Raw genomic sequence first — 25,799 nt, 5'->3', positions numbered from 1 at the left:
ATAAGTGCCCGTGGACCCTCCCCCTATGCAGGGGCGGAGATGCCTGGCTACCTGCACCACTCTGCTCTGAAGCCTCACCTCCTTGGGCGCGCTTCCTAACGCACATGGTGTCAAAACGTGGAATCTTAAAAGTCTAAAATAAAACTTCAATTTAAAAACTCTTTTTGCTTTACCTCTTTTTCCTCTAGTATCCAATCAAGATAAATTCAAATAAAGCTTTTAACGACTGACTTTTTAAAGAGGCTGAGGCAACCAATACTTCCTGGCCAGGTTCCAACATTCCCAGTCTCTGTTTAGTTTCCCTTTGCTTCCTGCGCCCTCCACATCTCTTTCTCAGCCTGTGATTCATGATAAAATGTACCAAATGTGTCAGGGGTGCACGACCTTGGCTTTGGCCTCAGACTCTGCCCTCCCTCCTGACGCCTGGAGGCCCGGCCCGCAGGAGAAGGCCAGACTTACGGTTCTGGGGGAAGCATAGTGTGTGGGCGATGCCGATGGAGGCCTGGCTGCGCTCTGGAAGGAGGACGGGCAATACCTCTGGCCTGTGTCCGGAGGGGAAGAGGAGGCATAGATGCGATTTTCCAGTCGCTCAGGCTCATGCTTGTAGGATTCGAGAGGAAAGGTGTGCTGCTTGGCCACCTGGGTGGGTGTCGATGGAGAGGATGAGAGACCTGAAGCTGAGGAGGAAATCAGAAAGTGCTGTTAGAAGTCTGGCTGAGGTAGAGGAGGGCAAAGAGTGCTCCTTCCATTGCTTAGTACCAAACATCTCAAATGGCAGGAATCTGAATTATTAAATTTTAAATGTTGGGGACAAGTTTATCTATCTATATCTATATCTATCTATCTATCTATCTATCTATCTATCTATCTATTATCTATCTATCTATCTATCTATCTATCTATCTATCTATCTATCTATCTATCTATTATCTATGCATTGCATTCCCCAAATAGCTACATTGAAGTCTTAACCCCTGGCACCCATGAAGATTTGGAAATAGGGTCTTTGCAGACATCATCATGTTAAATGAGGTCACATTGGAGTAGGCTTGTCTCTTAACCCAACGTGACTAGCGTCCTTAGAGGAGGAGAGGACATAGAGACAGACATGCACCCAGAGCAGAAGCCAGGTCACAGGAGCCAGAGACTGAAATGATGCATCAACAGGTCAAGGAGTGCCAGGTGCAGCTGGTGACCATCAAAAGCTAGTGGTAAGGAAGGATGCTTTCCTGGGTCTCAGACAGAGGACAGCCTACCTGACACCCTGGTTTCAGACCTCCAGCCTCTTAACTGTGAGGGAATAAACTTCCACTGTTTTATGCGACCCAGTGTGAGGTACTTTGTTATGGCAGCTCTAGCAAACTCATATAGTCAAGTTGATGGATATTGATTTGTTTTCCAAGAGAAGCAGAAACCGGATTTGGGTCTGGTGTCTCACATTTATAGCTAATTAAGTAAAATTTTTATTTTCAATTTGCTATTTAAATTTTTTAAACCATGCAAGTCAAAGCAAAATTGTCAGTACCAAGGGCTACCTACTTGCTACTTGCTACTCGCTACTTCTGACCTAGAAAAAGACACGTCAGCCTACAGAGCTGCAAGCCTGGATCTCCTCTGCTTGCTACTCTGTCCCAGACCCCTTTCCTCACAGTCCTCAGTCCCTGTACACATGTGTGTCCCCTTCTCTGCTTCCATCTTCACTCCCTAGTAAGGGAATGCTCCCCAGGAGACTCCTCTGGGGAGTCAATTCAACCAACCCCTTTCTCTTGACTCTATGGCCCTGAGAGTCCTCCCCTGGACTTGTGAGCACATTTCATCCACACAACGTATTACCAGGTAACAACACGATATTTAACACTGAAACCAAATGTGAAAGTACATTAAGTCTCCTGTCCCCAACAAAATCCACCATCCGTCTTTGCGGCAGGGGTTCTGGTTGGCCTCTTAGGTCCCCACAAGCAGCCCTTGCTGCCCTGGTGAGAGGGGCAGGTGCCTGGAAGATACTCGCCACCCAACAGGCAAGGTGAGAGAAGGGAGCATGGGAGGGTGTAAGGCTCAAGCTCTGTTGGCATCTTTTCTCCTTCCCCGAGTCCAGAGAGAGAGATTGGTGTGGGGGGGGGGGTACATATTTCCCTGGCGGTAATTTTGGAAGGAACCAATCAAGGAAGGAGGGTCATCTTCTAGGAAACCCCTTGTCCCATGAAGCCATCCCAAGAGGGAAGCCCTGCTCCAGGCCCCGGGCTGACCTCTGGGAGGCAGGTCTAGGTGAAAGCAGGAGACAGAAGGCTCTATCACCCGTGGTTTTCTAGGTCTCAAAACTTAATATACCAAAGACCTCCAACAGGAAAGTCCCAGACTCTTTTACAAACAGAAGTTTTCCCCTAAACGTCCTGAGAAGCAAAGCCTGTTTTGAGGTGGGGCTTGGGGAAGGGGGAGGAAGGAGAAGGAGGATCAAGAGCAGGAGCTCTGGTGCTTTCCAGCTGTTTGGGGAAAGGTGGGGAGGGGAAGGGTGGTCCAGCAGGCAAGGTGACAGAGGAGCCCCCTGGCCCAAGTCTGGGTCCTTCTGTGTCATGGCTTCAGTGCTCCCCAGTGATGCCCACAGAGGGGTGAGGAATGAGGATGCCTGCCAAGGATCTGTGGGGGTGTGCCTGGGCCCTTCAGAGGACTCTGCTGGGGAGAAGAGGGAAGCTCTTGTGCTACTCTGTTTGTGGAGCCTGGCACCCCGTGGAGGTCAGGCCCCCAGGGGTGGTGACACGTCCTTCCGTGGTTCTTCCAGCAGGAGTCCTCAGCTGGCCCACTCGCCTGGTTCCTCACCGAGTGGCCCAGGACAGGCTAGTTCTCACATCACAGTCAAACAGGGAGTTTTATGTTCTGTGCTCCCAATGCTCACCCCAACCACTGGTGTGGAGGCCGAGAAAAATTAAGGCCATTTCACCTCAAGTTTAGCATTAGCACAAGTATAGCCATCTTAGGACCCTGGGAATAAGAGCTGAACTTTACAGGAAAACCTGAAGATTGTCCTAGGCAGGGAATCCCATATCGGAAAGACAATAAAGCTCAGAAGTGCCCTCAGTAGAGAATCCCATATCAGATCTTAAGAAACTCCCCCACCCTTTCCCCCATATTGGAATGAAAAAAAAAAAAATCCCTCCACCCCTTCTGAAAATCCCCTAGACCAGCCCATAAAAAACCCAGCTGTAACCCACTTCGGGGTCCAAGTCCCTGCTCTGCTGTATGGAGTATACTTGGACCCAATCTCGAGCTTGTAAATAAACCCTCATGTGTTTGCATCAGTGTCGGCTCCTTGGTGGTTTCTCGGATTCGCAATCTTGGGCACGACATTGGATGCAGAGGCCACCTGGGTGCTGTCCAAGGGTGGGTGCTGGAGACCCAGCATGTGGGTGAAACAGAGTGGGATCGGTGGGCAGGGGGCACATCTGGACTCAAAGCTTGTACCACTGAGCAGCTTCTAACAGCCCCTTGGGAAAAGCCCATGGGGGTCTTGTTCTCCATGTGAAGGAGGAGCCTCCAGTGATGTCTAGTACCCCATGGTGCTGAGGCATCCATGTCTGTCCAAACACAGGGCACAACCCAAACCATCCCCTCCATCTCACCTGTGACTACCCCCAGACTCAGCTCGGACTCTGGCCCAAATAATACCTACAGAGTTTTCAGAATCTGGGACAGGGGATGTACCTTTGTGGGGGCATTCTGGCCACACGGATCGAAACTACAAATGCATACGTTCCTTGACCCAACAATCTGCTTCTGGGATATCCTTCCATAGACAGCGATGTGTAGTTGCTAAAGGGCCAGTGCGTGGGGTCATTAATCACAGTCGTGATCCTAACAAACAATGACACTCATGGACAGGACGGAGCTAGCGTGACGGTGATGGCGTGGCCACACAGACAGCCCTGGCTCCCTGACGGGCACAACAAGCTTGCTCTTCCTTCTCACCTCTGAGACCCAGAGGGAAGTGAAAAGGCAGCCCCCAGAGCCATGTGTACGGGATGATAGCATTCATAGTCTCAGAAACGGGCTTAAGAATGTAGATATGTAGCCCAGAGCATCTCAGGAAGGAGGTGGAGGAACCACCTGGAGACAGGAACCGCCAGGGACAACTGTCATTGTATGCCCTTTCCTGTTCCGCAGCTTTTATATCAATTCAGAAAATTACCTTCTTCAGCCGCTGTTCTGCTTTTGAGCCAGGAGGCCGGCTAACACCATCTGTGAGGGCCTCCCGCTTCTTGGCCTGACCCCGGCCACCCTACCCCGGCTCTGAGGAGCCCTGTCTCTCCACCTGGATGGAGGCACTTGGAGGGCAGGGCCTGGTCTGTCTGTCTGTCTGTCTGTCTCTCCCCCCACGACAGGCTGCCGCATTCACAACATTCCGGGATTTGCTGTTCTGTGAGGGACATTCACAGCTGCTGGAGCTCCTTGTAAGCTCTTTGGGTATAGAATGTTCATTCCTAAGTGAATAATTGAAGAGAACAGGACCAAGCCCCCCGAGAGAACTCTTGAAGCACACGCTCTGCTTCTCCTGTGGCTCATCCTCTGTGGCCCATTCCCATGCGAGTCCTGGGATGGTCCTGACTGAGGGGAGAAGGATGATGCAGGACACACACAGCCCTGGACACGACCTTGCTGGACTGTCTGGGGCGAGGAGAAGATGAGCAGGCTTCCCGTGTGCTGGGGGGAACAACTGGCTTCTAGGGGAACAGCATGATTCCCCACATGTCCAGGAAAGCTGCTTTCAGTGAACTCTTTCCAAGCTCCAAAGATGCTTCCATCTTCCCACCTGGCCCTCCTGCCTCCTCTCTGCCCCCTTCCCAGAGTGGAGGGGGGTCTTTCTGGGGAAAACAGGATGATGCTCTGGACTCAACTGAGGGGGGTGGGGCATGATGTGAGGATTGGCAATATGTGTAGTATAAGGTAAAGGGAAAGAACCTTCCAAGGACCAAAAATATGCCCCTCTTTTCACCAATACCATCTTTAAGGGGGGTAGAGCCTTGCAACAGTACCATCTTTTTTGCATATTGCCTCACTGTTTACAAAGTGCTCCTACACACTCTCGCCCCATTTGTCCCCTGAAGCCACGCCCTGGGGGGCAGCTTTATCTTCCCACATTATAGAGGGTAAAACCAGTGACCAGAGAAGCTGCTTGTCTCTTTAGTGAGTAAACAATGGCAGAGGGCACCCCTGTAACCAGCATCCTGACTCCAAATCCTAAACCCCTTTGCCAGGATCAAACAGGGGTATTGCCAAGAGAGAGAGAGCACAAAGACTTAAAACAACATTTTGGGGGTATGAATGACTCTCCCAGAAAGTGGGGTTTCCCAGGCCAGCAGGCAGGAGAACTTGGAAAGCACAGGATGCAGAAAGGAAGTTGAGGGTGGGCAGAGGGAATGGGGTACAGGAGAGGGTGGGCTTGGGGCTCTGTGGGCTTCCTCTCATGGGGTGGGCTTCCTTGCCAGTCAGCAAGAGGGGAGACGTGCTCAGTGGAGAGACTTTTTTTTGCATTGATGCTGCTTTACCAGGGAAAGGGGGGATTTTTTTTTAAGATTTTATTTATTTATTTATTCATGAGAGGCACAGAGAGAGAGGCAGAGACACAGGCAGAGGGAGAAGCAGGCTTCCTGCGGGGAGCCCGATGCGGGACTCGATCCCAGGACCTGAGATTACTCCCTGAGCTGAAGGCAGACGCTCCATCACTGAGCCACCCAGGCACCCCGAGAAGGGGGGATATCTTATGAAAGAAAGTGAGGTGGGTAAGAGTGACAGCCCTAAGTTTTTTCCTCCTTTGAATATCAGTGTCACAATTCATCAGTAAAGAGGAGAATGGGGCAGTGCTGCTGTAGTCCCCATTACTTTGAACCAGACCAATTTATTTCCTCATCACAGGGCAAAGTGCCAGACTGCAATCTTTCAGGAAGACCATGGTCTGCTCAGCCAGCTGCCGGGGGCTGAGCATGTGCAGGCGTGGAGGAGGGGGCCATGCTCTGATGAATCCCATGAATCCCACCCCTCAGTCTGTTTGGGGAAAGTGAGACAAAGACAGCACCCCACCCCAAAGTAGCCATACCACGCAGTGAGCCTGGGGAGGTAAGCGTGTGTACCATGGCCGCAGGAGGAGCTCAGAGAAGGGGTGAGAAAGCTCTGTAGGGACACCAGGGAAGGGCTGGGACTGCACTTTGGAAAAGAAAACAAATCTGCCCCCAACTAAGGTGACTTTCCGAAAGGCCTAGACACAACTGGACTGTGGCAATAGTACCCAGAGCAGACAGGTTTCCCCCATTCTGTTCTTCTGAGAAGGCTTTCCCTCCTTCTTCTGCTTCTTAAGGACTTTGTTTAGGACTGCTGTCAGCCTCGGAGAGTGAACAATGCCTTTGATTCTCCTGGGGCAGCAGCCAGGACAAGTGAATAGGCACAGTGAGCGAACAAAAACGGCTTCTGGCAGCCACACAAGACACCAGGCAAGTGGCTCCAGACACCAGGGAGCCATGAGCTGGTGACTTCACAAGGCCAGGCCAGACTGGCATAAGCTGCGTCTGGAGGGACTGGGGAGGGGAGAGAAGAGGGGTGTCCCTGGAAGGCAGCGAGCAGAGGTCTGCAGAAGGTCTGCAATGTGGTATGGCAGGTAGACACCTGGAATTCAGAAGTTTCAAGTTCTAGGCCTAGTTTCACTGCTAACTAGCTACAGCCCTTGAGCGACTCAAACCTTTCACTGGTAAAATAAAAAATAAATAAATAAATAAATAAATAAATAAATAAATAAATAAATAAACAAACAAACCAGGTAGACCAGATGGCTGTGTGGAGTGCACATGGCCTGCGCTTCCCCTGCCCCCCGCCCTTGGGCAGCACATGCATATGGTCTGAAATAACAAGAAAGAGGAGAAAATTCAAGTTGTTTCTGATCTTAAATGTCCTTGCTGTCCTAAGAGAAGAGCAAATATTCAATTTAAACTGTATGGGAGGTTTGCTCAAGGGTCACAGGTTGGGGGCCATGGTGGCATAGGTGGGGAGAGGCAGGAGTCCCTGGTGCTAAAGAGCCATGCCACAAAGGGCCAAAAAGCCCCGTAAATACCAGCAGAATGACTCGTGTGCCAGTGCTAGGCCTGGTGTGGCAGGAGAAAAAGCCCGTCTGCCACTTGCTTTGCTTGGGATGGCTTTTCTCCACCTTTTGCCTCTTGGCTTTTCAACCTTTTGCCTCTTGGCTTTCCCTCTGGTCTAGTTATCTTTGGCTCCTCCCTGCACTGCCCCCCCCCCAAGTGATCCCCTTTATTTTATGTCCTGAACCACCTGAGGTAGGACCTGCCCGAGGTGGGACCTACCCAAGGTGGGACCTACTAGAGGTGGCACCTGCCTGAGGTGGGACCTGCATGAGGCGGGAACTCAGGAAGGACAGGGAATCTTCCTATCTCTTCTCCCTGGGTGTCCCCCTCGAGGAGCCTCGGGGAGCTTGGGAGACACCAATGGCAGTGGTAGCTCTGTGCCCAAAGAAACAAGAAGCTTCATTATCAGGAAATGTGGGTTAAAAGCCGAGACCTTGTGAATCCTAGGCCTTGAGGTCTGAACCCTGATGGTAGATTTCTAGGTTCTAAGGAAGTAATCACGTCTTGTGGCAGCTGGACTTATTGGGGCATCAACAATACTTGTGGGATAAAACCATACTTCTCTGGCCTCAGTAGGCTGGGGGCGGCAATGGGTGCAAACATAAGCAGCCATTCTTATTGCTCATGATGAGGGTTTGGCCGACCATCCCTGGTACGTGTGTGGTCTAGGTTTGCCCCAGCCCAGTCACCTGCTTGGAGGCTCTGTGTAGAATATTCCTGAAGAGTCCCCATATCTTTTCCACTGAACTTTGGCCAACTTTCTGCCTCCATTTCCCCATGGGAAGGTTTTGCTCAAAACCTTCGTCTTGGCAGTCCCTGATCTCCACCCTCACCGAGTTAGCCCAACACTGGGCAGAAATGTCTGCATCACAAGTTGAGAGGTTGACTGCCCGAGGTCCTCAAACCAAGCTGGGCATTAGGATCAGATGGGAGCTCAAAGAATACATGTTCCCGGATCTTAAATATTCTGATCGAGTGGGTCTGAGGTGGAGCCTGGAAATCTGGGTTTTCTAAAGCACCCCTCCCCAGGTGGTTCAGTGGCCAGACAGGTTTTGAACCATTAATTGAATGCAGACTTTTCATTCTATAGGTAGGAAGCTTCTAAAGTAAACCTAGTTCCCATTCTTGCGACCATGTAGAACCAGAGCCTCAGTCCTCTCTCTCAGCTTTCTTCTTTGAGAGGGTGAATTCTCTTCTTTCTGAGACCCAAGCCCGCTGCCTGGTCTCTAAGGAAAATCACTCTCTCTCTGCAGTCAACCACAGTCTTGTGCAGATGAACCTGAATTATGCCTCATCCCTGGTCACCACGAGTTCACGCAGCCTCCAGCCAGCTCTCTCCAGGGCCCTTCCTCTCAGCTGGCTGCTTCAAGCCCTTGCTCCAAATGCTCCAGAATCACACTCATTTTCTGAAAGACTCTTTCCTGAGGTCCTCCCCATCCCACCCACCCCAGCAGAGCCCCTCTTTTGTGGGGAAAGTTTCTAGACCCATTGTCTCAGGATTGGTCTGGATATCTTCATAAGCCAATGGCTCTGGCTTTGGCTGTACTTGAGCTTACTCTCAATCCATATGTCAATTTGAAGTAAGGTTTTAGGCTGCAAGTTTTGCTATTATACTCTTAAGAATCTGTTTTATAGTCTTTAATAGTTGAAACTATTCAAAGTATGTTGGAGACTGTCTAGAGTCATTTGGGAATCAAAGCATTATGATAATTCAGTAGGTGAAAAATTCTTTCTATTAAAAAAACCCCACAAGATTCTTTTAGGAGATTTCCTAAGGTTCTTATTCTCCTAGAAGGAATCCAGGAAAAAACTGTTGTTTTACAGGGCTTTGTACACCCAATAGCATTCTGGACCTAGTTTTCTTAGGTAGCAGGCTTAAGCATATCAATATTTGCATAGGTAAACTAGAAAAGAAAACAAAAGAAAGACAGAGATAGAGAAGGAAATGGGAATTTGGCAGGGGCTAACTTTAGATCAGTCCCTATAGGGTAGTCCCAGCCTCTGGTGCCTACCCTGGCCTTTAGAAGAGCTGTGCTCTCTTCATGTTCATCTCAAGGTCTGAATTCTGCTTCATGGACCCAGAATGTAACCCTAGATACTTCACAAAAGCATATTACCTTTTTTTTTTTTTTAAGATTTTATTTATTTATTCATGAGAGACACAGAGAGAGAGGCAGAGACACAGGCAGAGGGAGAAGCAGGCTCTCTGCGGGAAGTGCAGTGCGGGACTTGATCCCAGGATCCTGGGATCACGACCTGAGCCAAAGACAGACACTCAACCACTGAGCCACCCAGGCGTCCCAGCATATGTGCCTTTTGATGTTGAAGCTAAAAAGCAATCTTCGAGGAAAGGAGGAGGAAAAAAAAAGCCCCCAGTTGTTTTGTAAGGGGGAGAGACTCTAGAACAATCCAAAGCCCTTAGTTGCTTTATAAGAAGAGATTCTAGAATAATCCATTTCAAAACAGACTCTGAGAAGCAACTTGCTACAGATTATCAATGAAGGGGAAATAGCTATGCTGGTCCCTTCTGATGACAATCTTGGTGGAATCACAGAATCAACAGGTGTTTGATACCGCAGAGACTAATTCAGCTGAATGTGACAGGATCAGGGTAGCCCCCACCAAAAGAATCATAGCCAGGGGGAATTGGCAGTGAGTGGCCATAACAGACACACATTCCATGACACTTTACGGTGGAGGAAGTGCAGGCCCTGAGAATGAAGTGTCAAGTCCAGGGGTGACAGCTAGGTCAGAAGCCGGGCCTTGCACAGCCGGGTCTGTGCACAACACCTCCATCAGGTGCTATGAAAGGTTTCAGACACCGGCTTCACAACCATGATGGCTCGGGGAGGGGACCATGTAGGTAAGAGGAAGGAGCATGTGTTCACAGAGGAGACCAGCAGGTGCTTGGAGTCAGAGGCAGGAGGGTGGGACGCAAAGGGCACTCTTGCGGTCCACACTGCTGCACTCAGGCTCCTCCTCCCATGTCCACCAGCCATCACCCCCCACCTCCTGTGGGCTGTTCAGCGGGGAGCAGGTAGTGGGAAGCCCTGCCCAGGAAGTACTGGGTTTGTGAGAGGAGGAAATGAGGCGACTCTAAGTTCCTTCCTGGGTCAGTATGGTGACCGCCATCTCCAGAACACAAGGGAAGGACACTAATTCAGTAAGAGATCCAAGGCCTTTCCTACTCTCTCAGGTGCCTGGGGGGCAGGGCAAAGGCTATCTGGCACTGGCCACAGGTGGGGCTGGAAGATATCTGGGTGGGAGCCCCCCACCCAGTGCCCTGCCCTGTCAGCGATGCTCCCCGGTCAGGACGAGCTTTCTATGCAGGTTCAGATAAGCCTTTCTAACCTCCATTTGTCCAAGATGCCTGCTCATAACAGCTTCCTTTGGCAAACTGTCCTGGCAAAGCCAGCCTGTCTAGTACATGCAGGTATGATGTAAGACGTCAGAGGGGACACTTAGAATGAACTCTGCCGATATGGGGCTACAGGGAGGGCGTCAAGACCCCCAGGCTTCAAAAACATGCCTCTTGGAGAGAGATCTCTACCAAGAGAGCTTGTGTCTGGAATACTCCTGTTCTGACTGGGGCCTCCTCTCTGAGCCGGGAACATGGATGCGCTGTGGCTCCGTGGCTCCCTGGATGGACCCTGTCTCCAGCTCCTCTTGAAATCCCTAGTCACTCACCCCATCTGTTTATTATTCTAGCTATTGAGGAAACCTCCTCAGAGACTGAGAAGAGATTCTCAAATGTGTTTGGGTCCCAGGACTCTGGAATAATCTGATGAAATTGGTAAATGAAACACAGATACACAACCCAGTCTCTCTTTCTGAAATAACCTCATGGCAGTTCTAACTCCCCAGAGGCCGGGTTTGAAGAATTTGAAATCCAAGGGGTCTCAACATATCTTCATAGTTCCATTTCCTAAAGGGAAGCTGTACTCCCACCGTTTCAGCTTCTATAAGGAGCTGTGTCTCCTCCGAGGGACACTCCTGGAGGCTAAAGATGGAGTGGAGAATCAGTGCTGATAACCAAACCGAGAGAAGCCAGAGTGTGCACCTCCCTAGGACCCCAGCATTCCAAAGTTCCCAAGCAGACTTTTAAAATCAGAAACTGGGGAAAAATCAGACAGGGTGACAAAACATGAGAGACTCCTACTCTGGGAAACGAACAAGGGGTAGTGGAAGGGGAGGGATGGGGTGACTGGGTGATGGGCACTGAGGGGGGCACTTGACGGGATGAACACTGGGTATTATGGTCTATGTTGGCAAATCGAACTCCAGTAAAATACACACACACACACACACACACACACACACACACACACACAAATAAATGAATAAAATCAGAAACTGTACCTTGAGTTTTCCCTATGTTTTCTGCAATTTGGGCTATGTGACCTAGTCCGTACCCCTGATGAGAGCTCCTCCCTCCCACAGGCTGCGGCCCCCCGGCTGCTAGCAACATGTGACCCTTCCAGCTGTGCCTGATGCCCCACCTGCGAGTTTTCTGGGCTGTTCTACCTGGAGGGTGCCCCCAGATCCCCTCCCCTGCCTCTGCGCTCGGGGCTCAATACCAGTGACAAGGCGATAGGGGTGATCTAGGAGGTGCTCTGAGCAACCGTCCCCTCCCTGAGATAGATCTTGGGTGATTTCCAGATGTGCAAGACACACTGTTCTACCAGGCACGATGGCATGTGGGCCCTAGGAGCACAGTTTCTAAAGCTCTACCTCAGACGCCAGGTGCAGGAAGGCAGGGGGAGCACGTAGAGGCAGGGAGCCGGGGAGACGGTCCCCGCTGGGTCTCCGGGCAGGCCAGGCGGTGGCTGGTGGCCAGCTGGGGGCATTCCCTCCCCGGGGTGCTGGCTGCAGCCGGCTGCCTCGGGACTCCGACCAGGACTCTCCTGTGGGTCTGCTGACTCAACACATCACCTGACACCACACGCCGGGTGCTCTGGGTGTGAGGTGCCAGTGAGACGGGCTTGCTGTGAGCGAGGCCAGGGAGGCCTCGGGCCGGGACGCTATCCAGGCTGCCTCTGCCACCAGCGCTGGCTTCTGTGGTGCTGGTCTGGGCACTCAGCTCTCCTCATTCGCCTCATGAAGTGCAGGACTATGAGCCCCCTGGTTCCGAGCTCCCAGGGAATAATGGGTCAATTCCCCGTGAAGGAGGAGGAGGGGAGGAAGGAAAGCTGCAGAGAGAAGGGGATCAAACATCTCATGCTGAAAACACACGTCCTGACTGTGTCCTTAGAACCTTATGCCCGGGATTTGCCTCTGTCCCCAACAAAAACAACAATACAACAATGCAGCAGCAGTTCTGGGAGTCTAGTGTCAAAGCTGATGGCTTCAGACCTGAATTCTTCCTCACGCTAGTAGAGAGGTCAAGAGTCACCCGGAGGGACCTGGGAATGGCTCTGGGGAGCCCCAAATGCCTCACCCTCCAGTGTCTGATTGACATTAACCACCACTATCCAAGCTTGCTTTATGGGAAGAAGAAGCCAGCCTCCTATTTATACGATGTTTGGGTTTGGAAGGTCCCTCGACCCCTTCCAAATACCTTACCTACTCCATCAATCTCTCTGGGGACGAAGCCTCCCCTCTCTCCATGTTGTTTTTACCGGAAGCACTTCATGCCCTGTTCATCGTGGCCAAGCTACTGAAGGCTGGCCCGGATAACAATTACCCTCCACAGGACACCGAGAAGGTACAGTCCTGGGGAAGGTGAGTGAGGTGAGGAAGGGCTGGGGCAGGAGCTCCAGATTTATTGTACCCAGTTAGTCTACCCTGCCTCCACCTAATTTTCTCTCTGGGCTCCCCTCCCTGGGTTTCTAGAATTGGGGTAGGAGAAATGATATCAGAATGCTGTGCTTAGGGGAGCAGGGTTTTCCTCATTTCCTTCTGATTCACTCGACAGCTTTAGCATCTATTGTTGCCTAAGTTCATCTTATGGAAAGCTAGTTTCTAGAGATCACTAGTTTGTTGATTGTTTTTTTTTTTTTTTTTCAGGGAGAGAGTGTGCATGAGTGGGGAAGAGGCAGAGGGAGAGGGAGAGAGAGAATGTCAAGCAGGCTCCTTGTTTGGTGTAGAGCCCAATGTGGGGCTTGATCTCACAACCCTTAAATCATGATATGAGCCAAAACCAAGAATTGAATGCTCAACCAACTAGAGCCACCCAGGCACCCTGAGATCACTGGTTTCTAGAGTTAACTTATTCCTCTTTATGCACCTCACAGGACCTACACAGCACACCTTAGTTCACCTGGACACCCAATAAGCACAGTCCATAAAAGAATAACAGATGAGCTGAATTTCATTAAAATTTAGAACTTAAGCTCTTCAAAAGATACTGTTAGGAAAATGAAAAAAGATAAGTGACAGGGAGAAAATATTTGCAAAATATGCATATTAAAGGGATTTGTATCCAGAATATATAAAGAACTCTTCGGACTCAATAATAAGAGAACAAATGGTTCAATGAAGAAGAATGAACAAAAGATTAAAACAGATACTTCAGCCAAGAAGACACACAGATGACAAATAAGCAAGCTGAAAGATGCCCAGCGTCATTCATTAATCATTAGTCATGAGATATGTGCATTATGACAGCAATGAGATATCACCGCACACCCAGGAGACTAGCTAAAATTCTCTCTAAAACAGACAATACAAAGTGCTGGCAAGGATATGGAACAGCAGGAACTCTCATTCATTGCTGGTGGGACTTCAGAATGGTGCAGCAGGTTTGGCAAAGAGTTGGACAGTTTCTTACGAAGCTAATACACATTTATGTTACAGCCCCACCATGCCACTAGAGGAGGAAGTAAAAACTCATGTTCATACAAAACTGGAATGCAAATGTTTTATAGTGGATTTATTCATAGTGGCCCCAAGCTGGAAACAACACAAGAAGTCCTTCAACTGGTGAATTAATAGACAAGCTGGTGCCTCCAAACAATGTAACATTCCTCAGTAATAAAAAGGAAAGAACCATTGAGATATGCAGCATCATGGATGAATCTCAAATGCATTTAGCTAAATAAAAGAAGACCTTACACTAGATTTTACCATTTAAATAGAAATTATAGGGGAAAAAGCAAAATTACAGGGAACAGAAAAATTATAGGTTATAAAAATTATAAAGGGGCACGAGTGAATTTTTTGGGTTCCCTATCTTGATGTGGTGGTGACTATACAATTATATATGTTTGTGAAAACTCATAGAGTTGTACACTAAAAAAGGTGAATTTTACTGTAGGTAAACTATATGTCAGTAAACCTGACTGTAAAAAAAAAAAGATCTAATATGAGTTTGAGGGAGGCTGTCTATGCAGCCTGGGCTAGTGGGGGGCCATGTATCATTTCCCCTGGTACCTGAAGGAGAGATACATAGGATAGGGCTATGATGTAGAACCGGGTGGGGCCGTGATGCAGACCTGGATAGGGCTGGGATGCAGATATGGGACACGAGTGGGGCTGTGATGCACACACAGGTAGGGCCATGATGCAGACCTGGGTAAGGGTGGGATGCACACACAGGTGGGATCATGATGCAGACCGAGGTGGGACAGCGATGCAGACATAGGCAGGGTAGTGATGCAACACAGGTAGGGCTGTGATGCAGACACAGGTAGGACCATGACACATACACACAGGTAGGGCTGTGATGCAGACTGGGTAGGGCTGGGATACAGACCTGGGTAGGGCTGGGATGCAGACACAGGTAGCACCATGACACACACACAGGGATAGGGGTGGGATGCAGACTTCTAAACATTATAGTTGACATGGGGCCTTGGCATGTGACCCAAGACCTGCTCAATTAAAAACAGCAGCTAGAATCCCTCCTTCCTCTGGCCAGAAGATTGTTTTGGGAGACTGTAGGGGGCACCACTGCTAAGCAGGGGAAAAGTGAGCTCTGGGCTCCAGGAGCCCCTGAGCTTGCCAGCCTGTGCTCTTCCGGCCCCTGGGAAGTAGAGCAGATGAAGAGCATTCAAAGGTCAGGTGGGAGGAAGGGAAGAAAGTCCCTGAGAGTGCACAGGGAGAAGCAGGCCGAGGCTGGCCCTGGCAGACAGGTCACCCAGCCCTATATCAACGGACACAGCTGAGTGTCGCCCAGAGCAGCACCACAGTGATAATGCCAGCCTCCCTTCCCAGGCTCATCCCTCTCCCTGGGAGTCTTTGTCGGGCTCCCCAGGGCCTGAGGAGGGTTCTGTACAATTGCATCACTGTGGGGGGGGGGGGTTTCCCTGTTTTAAAACATTGTGGTAAGATGAGGGTTTTGCTTTGTTTTTTAAAAACCTATATGCTATGTATATGAATAGTCATGAATATCTCAGAAACATGTTAGTAAAACTTTTCGAATAAGCTAATTTGTTGATCAGAACACCCTTAAATTTTTTTTAATCATAAAGTGCAAGGAAGATAAAATTTACCATCTTAACTACTTTTAAGTGAACAATTAAGTGGCATTGAGTACACTCACATTACTGTGCAACCATCAGCACCATCCATCTCCAGAACTTTTTGTCTTCCCAAACTGAAACTCTGTCCCCATGAAACACTCATCCCCGTCCTCTTCTCCCACCTCTGGACCCTTCCTTCTATTCTCTCTGTCTCCAAGATCTGACCACTCCAGGGCCCTCACGCATGTAGAATCACACAGGATTTGTTCTTCTGTGTCTGGCTGATTTTACTCTGTATAATGTCCGTAGGGTTCATCCACGTGGTAGCACGCATCAGAATTTATTCCTTTTTAAGGCCTGGATGCAATTCTACCACATGGCTAGACCACATAGTGCTGCTTGTTTTCTTTTTTAAATTTATTTTTTTAAAGATTTTATTTATTTATTCATGAGAGATACACAGAGAAAGGCAGAGACATAGACAGAGGGAGAAGAGAAGCAGGCTCCCTGCGGGGAGCCCGATGCAAGACGCTATCTCAGGACCCCAGGATCACGACCTGAGCCAAAGGCAGATGCTCAACCACTGAGCCACCCAAGCGTCCTTCTTTCTTTTTTCTTTTCTTTTCTTTTCTTTCTTTCTTTCTCTTTCTTTCTTCTTTCTTTCTTTTCTTTCTTTCTTCTTTCTTTCTTTCTTTCTTTCTTTCTTTCTTTCTTTCTTTCTTTCTTTCTTTCTTTCTTCTTCTTTCTTTCTTTCTTTCCTCTTTCTTTCTTTTTTTTTTTTAAAGATTTATTTATATTGAGAGAGAGAGAAAGAACGGGGGGGGGCCGAGGGTGAGAGTGACTCTCAAGTAGACCCTATGCTGAGCAGGGAGCCCGATGTGGGGCTCGATCTCCTGACCCTGAGATCATGACCGAAACCAAGGGCTGGACGCTTGACTGACTGAGCCACCCGGGGGCCCCTCATGCACTGCTTTCCTTTAAAACTCCCTCTCAGCTATTACTGTTTCTCTCAAGAGATGACAGACCCTCCTGGTGTGCAGCTGTGGGGCGTGAAAGGCCCGGGACAAGGAGTGGGGGGGCCAATGCCCAGGCCGCTCCTGAAGATTCCCTGGGCTCACCCCCGTGGTCCCTCTAGGTTGGAATGTCTGTCCAGCTGTGCTGGTGCCTGCTTCTTGCCCTCTGGACCCCGAGCGCCTGTGTGGGATGCTGGGCCATGGTCACAGGACCCCGCCTGGGTCACCGGGCCTGCAGTGGGAGGGAGTCCAGGGAGATGGCAGGCGCTCCTTGCCCTCCTGCAGCCAAGTTTCCGATGAGCGATTGGAGAAGCCCTGCCAAGGGTAATGTGACATTTACATGACACCTGGGGAGGCAGTGACATAACTAGAGGAGGGAGGGGAGGGGGTGTGTCCCCTGGGCAGAGAGCCCACAGCTGGGCCCAGCCCGTTGACTGGGTGTTGTGTAAACTGAAGCACCAGTCACCTGATCTTCCCTGTCACGGCTCAGCCTGCTCCCCTGACGTGATGGCCATCCCACAGCACTGGTCACCTGGGCCCTGGGTTCTCTTCGGCCTCTGCCCAAGGAAGCCACTTGAGAAGATGCCTATCCTCTCCCTGGGAGGATGACGCAAATGCCATAGTGTGAGTTATTTGGAGGGGCCCCCCCGGAGACGACACTTCCCTCGCAGCAGATGTTTGCCACAGGTCATTCTGTGGGTTCCCTGAGTTCCCTGGGGGCTCCTGAGGGCCAGGGTGGAGCTGGGTGCTGTGCCAGGGGCTTCCAATGCACTGGTAGGAAACACGGTCGCTGTCCTCTCTCAACTTATCTTGCAGGCACTTCAGCAGCAAACTCTGGCTTGACCGCTAACCAGACCTGCTTACTTGGAACCTGAGCCTCAGTTTAGCTAACAGGGAAATGGACAAATCAAAATGAACTCTTGAGAGGCACCTACCTGGGTGGCTCAATGGTTAAGCCTCTGACTCCCCCCCCCCTTTTTTTTAAAGATTTTATTTATTTGACAGAGAGAGAGAGAGAGAGAGCACAAGCAGGGGGAGCAGCAGGCAGAGGGGGAGGGAGAAGCAGGCTCTCCACCGAGCAGGAAGCCCAACACGGGACCTTGAGATCATGACCTGAGCTGAAGGCAGGTCGGCTTAACTGACTGAGCCACCCAGGCACCCCTACATGTCCAACTCTTGATTTTGGTTCAGATCATGGTCTCAGGGTCCTGGGATTGAGCCCTCCCTATCAGGGCTTAAGATTCTCTCCCTCCCCCTTCCCTTCCCCACACACTGTCTCTCTTAAGAAGAAAGAAAAAAGAAAAAAGAAAAGAAAAGAAAAGAAAAGAAAAAAGAAAAGAAAAGAAAGAAAAGACAGAAACTTTTTTTTTAAATAAAGATTTTACTTATTTATTCATGAGAGACACAGAGAGAGGCAAAGATGTAGGCAGAGGGAGAAGCAGGCTCCCTACAGGGAGCCCGATGTGGGACTCCATCCCAGGACCCCAGAATCACGACCTGAGCCCAAGGCAGATGCTCAACTGCTGAGCCACCCAGGTGCCCAAAAGATTAACTCTTGAATGGGATATCTCAAGTGGTTAGCAAGTCAACTTAGCTCCCAAAGTGTGCTCAAAACTGGTCCTTTTCACAGTGGTCTAAGAAGTCGTCAGGCTGGGTGCCAGCTTCCCCCCTTAGCCCACTGTGAAGGGCACCCCTGGTCCTGAAGATTCCCTGGGCTCGCCCCCGTGGTCCCTCTAGGTTGGAATATCTGTCCAGCTGTGCTGGTGCCTGTTTCTTGACCGCTGGGCCCCGAGCATGTGTGTGAGATGGACGCGGGTTTGTCTCAATCCTTTGGTTGAGCTCTGGGCTCCAGGAGCCCCTGAGCTTGCTGTGGTGCAGGCCAAGTGGGCCTCATTCTAGGTCCACTTGGGGGCTTTGGTCCCAGGTAGAAACCGTGGACCCAGCATCCTCCAGACTCAGCAGAGCAAGAACAGTCTGGGCTCATCTGACAGGAGGGAGAGCCCCTGTGCACAGACTACCCTAGCTCCTCCAGGGTCTGAGGGCACGGGCTTGATGCCAGAACAAGGGCCCAGTGTGGCTACAGTTTCCCAGTGGGTTGGCCTCATGTCAGGGTCTTCTGCCCAGCCCCTGCCAGGGCTGTGGGAATGCCATAGGTCTTTCCTTTCCCCTCCCCTCCCCTCCCTTCCTTTTCTTTTTCTCTTCTTTCTTTCTTTCTTTCTTTCTTTCTTTCTTTCTTTCTTTCTTTCTTTCTTTCTTTCTTTCTTTTCTTCCTTTCTTCTTTCTTTCTTTCCTTTTCTTTCTTTTTCTTTAGATATTATCCATTTATTTGACAGAGAGAGAGGGAGAGCACAAGCAGGGGGAGCAGCAAGCTATTGCCCGACAGGCCCACCAGCATGCCTCATGGGAGTGCAGTGTATGGACTGGGCCCACGAGGCTTCTCTCTAAGGGAAAAGCAACCTGGTAGAGAAGGAGGAGCCTGACTGGCACCAGAGCCAGTGGGTGCAGGGGAGCAGTGGGTGCAGGAGGGAGAGGGCCTGCTGATGTGGGGGCCAAGGGAGGAGGGAACCCTAGGGGCCCCAGGTTTCTGGCTTGGGTAGTTGGGTGACTAATGATGCCTGTCATTATGTGTTCCTCAAAGGACAGGTGACCTGACCTCACTGTGGGCAGGGGCTGAGGCAGCTGCGTGAGGACCAGACCCAAGGCAAGTGCTGGGAAGAGAGAGCTTAGATGGATCAGAACATCAGAACCAGGGAAATGGCACAGCTCTCCACCTGCTCACCTCCTTGACACCAAGGTTCAAGGGCACCAAAGAATTGAGACAAACCCAGACCAACCTCCTGTCCCTGAGCCCTTGTCTCTGAGGCCACTTTTGAGGGGATCCACATTCTGAGCGGGGGAGTGAGTGCGATGGACATTGGCATCAACCCCTTGCACACTTGGGAAGAAGACAGTGCCTCCAGACCCCTGGAGCTTGGCCTTCTGGCCACCCTGAGGCAGGCAGGGATGCAGTGAGGATCCCCATGAACACCCACCTCTGCAGGAGCTCCAGGCACACTCTAGTGTACGCACTGCCAAGCCTGAACGGTCGCTGGCAGAATTTCAGCGAGTAAAGGAGATAACCTGCAAGTCAGCAGCCCTTCCAGAAAATCTGGGCGGTGTCCCTAAACGCCCCAAGGATGCAAGAGGCAAGCCCTTCTCTGACCTCCACCCACCTCCCCTGCACACCAGCTGTCTCCTTGCTCATAGCCAGGAAAGCTAACCTGCATTGCAGCAGGAGACTCTGGAGGAACCACACGAAGGCAAGGCTGTTGTCAGTATTTCTGGGTGTGGTGGGGTCCTGCCTGGTGCCAGCTGAGCATCCCCTTCAAAGGCTACCCTTCCCCTGACCCAGGGTGAGGCTGCTGCTGGCTGGGTCCAAGAGACCTTGGGGAGATGTCACCCAGCTGACCTGAGGCTATGGGGTGCCAGCAGGTTTTCTGTCTTGGCCCCCTGCTGAGTAAAAGGAGCCAGGGAGACAGCCCCCTGCCCCCTGATTCCCTGGGGCTGGGATGGGGAAGCACTTCTCCTCCACCTTTAGATAAAGGAGGCCACTATAAGGAGGACCCCCCTTCCTGCTGCAGATGCTTATTTTTGATAAAGAAATGGCAAAGGGGCCTCTCGGAGTATTCTTGCTTTGAAGGAATCAGTTCATCAGGGAGGCGATGGGTGTTTCCTGGGCACCAACAGTAGAGTGAAGTGTTTGGAGATGTGCAAAGAAGGCATCAGGCACATATCTTGTGCTCGGGGTGATGGAACCGGGCCCAGAGACAGGAAGAAATGTAGGAGCCCATTAAATCGCAAAGCAAAGAGGCATATGATTAAGTATGCACCACTCCTTGGTGGGGGGGGGGGGGGGAAGGAAAAGGTGCTCATAAGCATGTGAATGTATCGTAAGATAGGGAGCATGGTACACAGCAGGGCTGAGTGATGTGGGCATGGCAGGGGGCTGGGGGGGGCAGGGACTGTCCTTGGAAGGGGCTGGTCTTTGAGAAAGATTCAGATCACATAAGTTGTGGGAGAAAGGGTTAGGGAAGCAAGAGGGTAAGAGGGTGGCGGAGGGGAAGCAGGCTGGTGCCAGACTGTCACAAATTAGTCCACCCAAGCTGCAAGAACAGGAGACTTCCACGCTGGCCAATGTTTTGCTGCATCCAAGATTAATGAGCTATTCCCAGTGAAATCCTGCACTGCGGCTCTGAGCAGCATGGATTCCGTCTTCATATTTAGAAGGAAATAGGCCATTTCATAAGTCATCGTGAAATGTTTTCTTCCTCCATAAAGGGATTTGAGGTGAGTTTTGGCAGCCCTCTCTCTCGCACCAAAATATTTTAAGTTGAATGACTAGGGAAGCCGTCTATCATACACCTGCCTCTGGGTGTGCAAGAGAAGATGCCCAGCCCTTGTGGAGCTTAGGCTTCTGGACCCCAGCTATTGGGAGTGTAGTCTGAGGACCAGCACCCTGGCATCACTGGGAGCTTGTCAGACATGCAGACTCCAAGGACCCCCCGCCCCAACCCACAGAACCCAAATCTGCCTTTAACGAGCTCCTCTGGTAACTTGTGCAGCCTGGCTCAGGGCCAGAGGTTCAGGCTTATCCAAGGGTCATCATCACTTGCTGGGCTGGTGGGACTTGCAGTCCTCTGGGCCACACCCCCAGAGCCTGGGGTTTGGTAGTCAGGTGGACCCCAGGACTCTGCATTTCTAATAAGGTTCCTGGTGGTGAGCTGGCTGGGCACCCATACTGTGAAAGCCAAGTGCTCTAAGCATCCTCATCCCCAGGTTGGGGATTGTAGGGACTTCCTCGGCCCCACCCCCAGGAGAGGGCTGACAACGGCATGCCCTACGTGGCCACGGGGAAGTTCCCTGCTCTCTACACCCATTCCCTCCATTCAGGAAGAGTCTGGCTTTGCACCCAGCCCCAGATGATCCTTAGCTCTTGTCCTGTCCGTGCAGACAGCAAACGTCTCTGCAGAACCCATGTTGCACCCCCTTGGGATATCTGAGCAGGGATCTTACGGGATCCCCTGGTGCTCCATGCAGACAAGGCCACAAAGAATTGGAAGTGGCCTTGCTGTGTTGGTGAGGTCACAAAATGCACAAAGGGCCCATCAGAGGGCCAGTCCTCTTCTCCCCATCTCTCAGGGGCTGCCCGTGTCCCCTCCCAGCCCTCAGGGGCTGCTGCCTGGAGAAGCCTCCCTGGAGCAAGCAGGTGACACTGCCTTGGAGCAGTCACAGAGCTAAGGGTGGCTCACAGCAGAAATGCCGAATTACCCAAATTCTCTCCCCACGGGCTGCAGCTGTGCTGACCAGGAGGCAGAAAGCACTAGTCGCACGTGGCTGTAAATATTGAAAATTAAATAACATAGAACTTTCAGTTCCTCATTGCTTTTAAGGGTTGAATCATGTTCCCCAAAAGGATATGTTGAAGTCCCAATCCCCCCTGAAAACCTGCGAGTGTGACCTAATTTGGAAATAGGGTCTCCACAGATGCAATCAAGTTGAAATTAGGTCATTAAGGTGGCCCAAGTGCAAAATGATTGGTGTCCTTACAAGAAGGGGGGAATCTGGACACATGTGTGAGAAGGCCATGTGAGGACGGAGGTAGGGGTGAGGGCAAGCAGCTGTGAGCCAACAATTGCCAACAACCCCCTGAGATAGCAGATAGGCTGGGGACAGATTCTCCCTCGGAGCCTTTAGCAGCAGCCAACCTCTGATACCCTGAGTTCAAGACCTCTGGCCTCCAGAACTTCAAGAGGGAATTTCTGTTGTTTAAAGACCTCCAGTCTGTGGTGCTTTGTTACAGCAGCCCTAGCAACTAACCAACGTAGGTGCACTGTCCGTATTCCTGCCACTCCATGGCCACCTGTGCCAATGGCTACCACCGATCGGGACACACTTTCATCTTTGCAGAAAGTTCTGTTGGATGGTGTTGTTCCACAGGACACCTTCACGAGAAAGAAACAAAGACGGACCGTTGGATTTTCAGAAAAAGTCAACTTTGGTTGGGTTGGCCCAATCCGGTCTTCCTACTGTCTATATCCTGAGTCCCAGCGCTTCAACAGGGAGGGGGCCTGTCACAGTCCAGGGGAAACCAGAGGCACTTACTGGCCCCCCTCCTTGACATCAGAGAGTAGATCTTGACATTTAGGCCTGCTCTTCATCCATGCTGACAGCAGGTGGTGAGGGTGTGGGGGCCACACTGGCCCCAAGAACCAGGGCCACAGGACAAGCCCATTCCAGCAGCCTCGCCAGGTACGCTCCCATCTGCCTAGCCACCTTATCTTTTCTGTGGCTTTGTCTTTTCTCTTCGTCTGCTAATGAGCCTGGCAGGGGCATGCCACATCCACTCTGGGCACAGACAAACCCAACCTGGAAGTGTAACACTCACCTGATAATAATTTATTCCTTAGGGTGGAGCAATCTTAGGCCCAAGAATCCCAAGGTAAAATACTATCAGGAGAGGGCACCATGTCAAATTACTGGACAATATGACTGTCACGTGAATTGATGTGAAGGCCTGGGTGGCATGGCTCCCGGGACAGCGAGGTTGATGGGGGTGTTGGCTGACAGGAGGGAGGGGAGGCCCAGAGCTGGGGGACGGGCCCGAGTCCAGGGCTGCAGGAAAGCCCACAAAGTTGATGCAGAACTGCTAATATGCCTCCACCTGTTCCTCTGTGTCCTCTCCACTCACCTCTCCCTGGACCCATTTCCTCTCTTTGGCCAATCTCTCCAGCCCAGCACACACCAGCTTGGCCAGAGGACGGGGAAGCCTGGCCAGACACCCACCTGCCCCCGTCCCCCTTCCAGGCTCTTACATCTGCCCCCGAAAACAGCTCACGTTTCTTTCATGCTATCACAGGTCGTTGCCTTGCTCATTAGTCAGTGCTGGAGGCAAAGGAGAAAGACTCAAAAATTGGCCCTTCTCCATCAGAACCAACACTGCTCCCCAAAGAGATGGCAGCTGCTGTACGCAAGGAAATCTGTTTGCAGAACTCCCCTAGCTGTTTTCCCACCGTGTTTCTGACTTAGTTCCCTGATGGGCAAATACGTCTGTGTCTCTGGGTGCCAGAGGGTTCTGCGGAGTGTGGGAGCTGTGCTCCTAGCTCAGCTGAGGTCTGGGGGGGCGTGCCTGGGTCTGTATGATTGATGAGGGGAACTCAGCTGGCCTCCTCCAGCACCTTCTGGTGGCTTATGTTTGTAAAAATATTCTATCGGAGGATAGTGCAGAAAAGTGCACCCAACAGGAGTGCACAACTTGATGATCTGCACAAAGCGAGCACAGCTGTGGGATCAGCTGATGCAGGGAGGACGGTCCTATGCCCAGCCCACTCCTGCCAGGAGCCTGCCAGGAGGCCTTACCCACCTCCCAGGACAGCCACGAGTATGATTCTAATGTCTGGCTTTGCCTTTTCTTGTAGGTTGTGCAAATGGAACTGGTTTGTACTCTGTCACACCAGGCTTCTCCTGCTCATGCTGTTTGCGAGAGGGTCATTATATTTGCTGCACGTAGCGCAAGACTGTTTATGCACGTTACTGCAGAACATTCCATGCTGTGAGCTTACTGCAGCGCGTTTATCCTCTCTGCTGCTGCTGGGCATCTGGGTACAGCAGTTTCCATGTCAGGGCTCCGAAGAGTGCTGCCACCCAAACATTGTATATACACGCTGACCACGAGGCGCGTATGCGGTCTTTGGGGGTGCTGCTTGCTTTTATTTGATGTATTTGTTTGGCACAAGACTGCCACGGGAGAGGAAGGGGAGGGGCCCACTGCTGGAGCATTCATGGAACATAATCTATGATGTCTTGGGCCTATGTACCTCATATGATGGAACCCACGCACCCTCCGTGAGCTAGATACTGAGGCGTCTGTATTTGGAATGCCAAGGCTTGGAGGCAGAGTGCATTCCACAGCAGGAGTAAGGCTGGGGGACTAGAGTTTGGACGCTTCTGGCCAAGCCCCAGACCAGTGATTTAGTGAACACAGCAGGTCCCAGAATGCTAGCGTTCAACAACCCGACCCTGGCAGCCTTGGCCACAGGAAACACAGAACACAGAAGGTTCCACGGGGTATCGGATGCTACCTACGGTCAAGACGCACGCCACTGGATTTATTAGCCAAACGCCAGCCATGTTTCTGACATATAGCAGCTTGATGAGAATTTCCCAATGTTCTGATAAAATGCAAATGCAATCAGGCTGTACTTGCCTCGAACAGAGGCACTGGCGTCTGGAGTACACGACCAATTATATGCTCTGCTATCAGCTGCTTTGGAAACCCCTCTGGAATCTGAGTTGGCTGAGGATGTCAGGTTTCCTTTTCATTCCTGCCGATAAGAGAAAAGTCCACTTCCTTGTGAGCAATACCAAGAAAACAAAGGATTATTGCCTGTGTTCTCTTTCCTCCATCTGGTTGTAAAACACACACCCACACACGCTCGAATTGGAGGTTAATTCTGCTGGGAAAGTTGGTTGGAGACCACACTAAACCCCACATAGGAGGAACCCCAGCAGGCTGAGCACAGGGCCAGCACCTGGCTGCCAACAGCCGTCCATCACACAGAGCTGGCCTTGGGACCATCGGGGACAGTTCCTGCTAGAGATGAACTGCCTGTGACAGACACTCCTTAGGGAGACAGACAGAGGAGGGGCTGTGTCTGTAGCGTCTGGGTATTTAATAAGATGCTATGAGTGCACAAGATTGTTCAGCGGCTTTTTGTGCTGTGCTTTCATCGGGTGAGGCAGGATCTCTCTGCCCAGGAAGAAGCTGAGGGAAGGTGTCGGTGACAGCTACACTCAGCCAATCTGGAAGCCAGACCTGGAAGCCACGTGTCCCTATCAGGCCAGCTCCCAATATGCTTTCTTATGTAAGGGGACACGGGATGTGGCCATGTCTGAGACAGAGGAGTGTGAGACCTAACTCTGGGAAATGAGCAAGGGGTAGTGGAAGAGGAGGTGGGTGGGGGGTTGGGGTGACTGGGTGATGGGCACTGAGGGGGGCACTTGGTGGGATGAGCACTGGGTGTTATGCTATATGTTGGCAAATTGAACTCCAATAAAAAAAATTAAAAAATAAAAAAAAGAAGGGGTGTGAGAGCATGTGGTCAGTGTTCACGAGGCCCTGGACAGAAAATAATTCTATTTGTCCGAAAGATTAGTGCCCTAAGCTCCTGGCTTCAAGCATCTAAGATTCTAGTGAATTTCCATTTCTCTGCCCACCTGCCCAGGCTCTG

At 51.0% G+C, this 25,799-nt stretch overlaps 1 protein-coding gene across 10 annotated transcripts in view; it reads right to left on the bottom strand.

Moving 5' to 3' along the window:
- Nucleotides 1-25,799, bottom strand: part of PRKAG2 (protein kinase AMP-activated non-catalytic subunit gamma 2) — a 268,736-nt gene that overhangs the window by 95,975 nt on the left and 146,962 nt on the right. For all 10 annotated transcript variants that reach the window (XM_041753787.1, XM_041753785.1, XM_041753786.1 and 7 more), the window contains one exon: nt 460-677. In XM_041753787.1, the coding sequence (XP_041609721.1) occupies nt 460-677 (218 nt within the window). The remainder of the gene's footprint in view (nt 1-459; nt 678-25,799) is intronic.

This window comes from Vulpes lagopus, chromosome 4 (assembly GCF_018345385.1).
Source record: "Vulpes lagopus strain Blue_001 chromosome 4, ASM1834538v1, whole genome shotgun sequence".
In the NCBI taxonomy this organism is placed as follows: Eukaryota; Metazoa; Chordata; class Mammalia; order Carnivora; family Canidae; genus Vulpes; species Vulpes lagopus.
The sequence above is the reverse complement of the archived record's forward strand: the minus strand, read 5'-3'. Positions and strand labels throughout refer to the sequence as shown.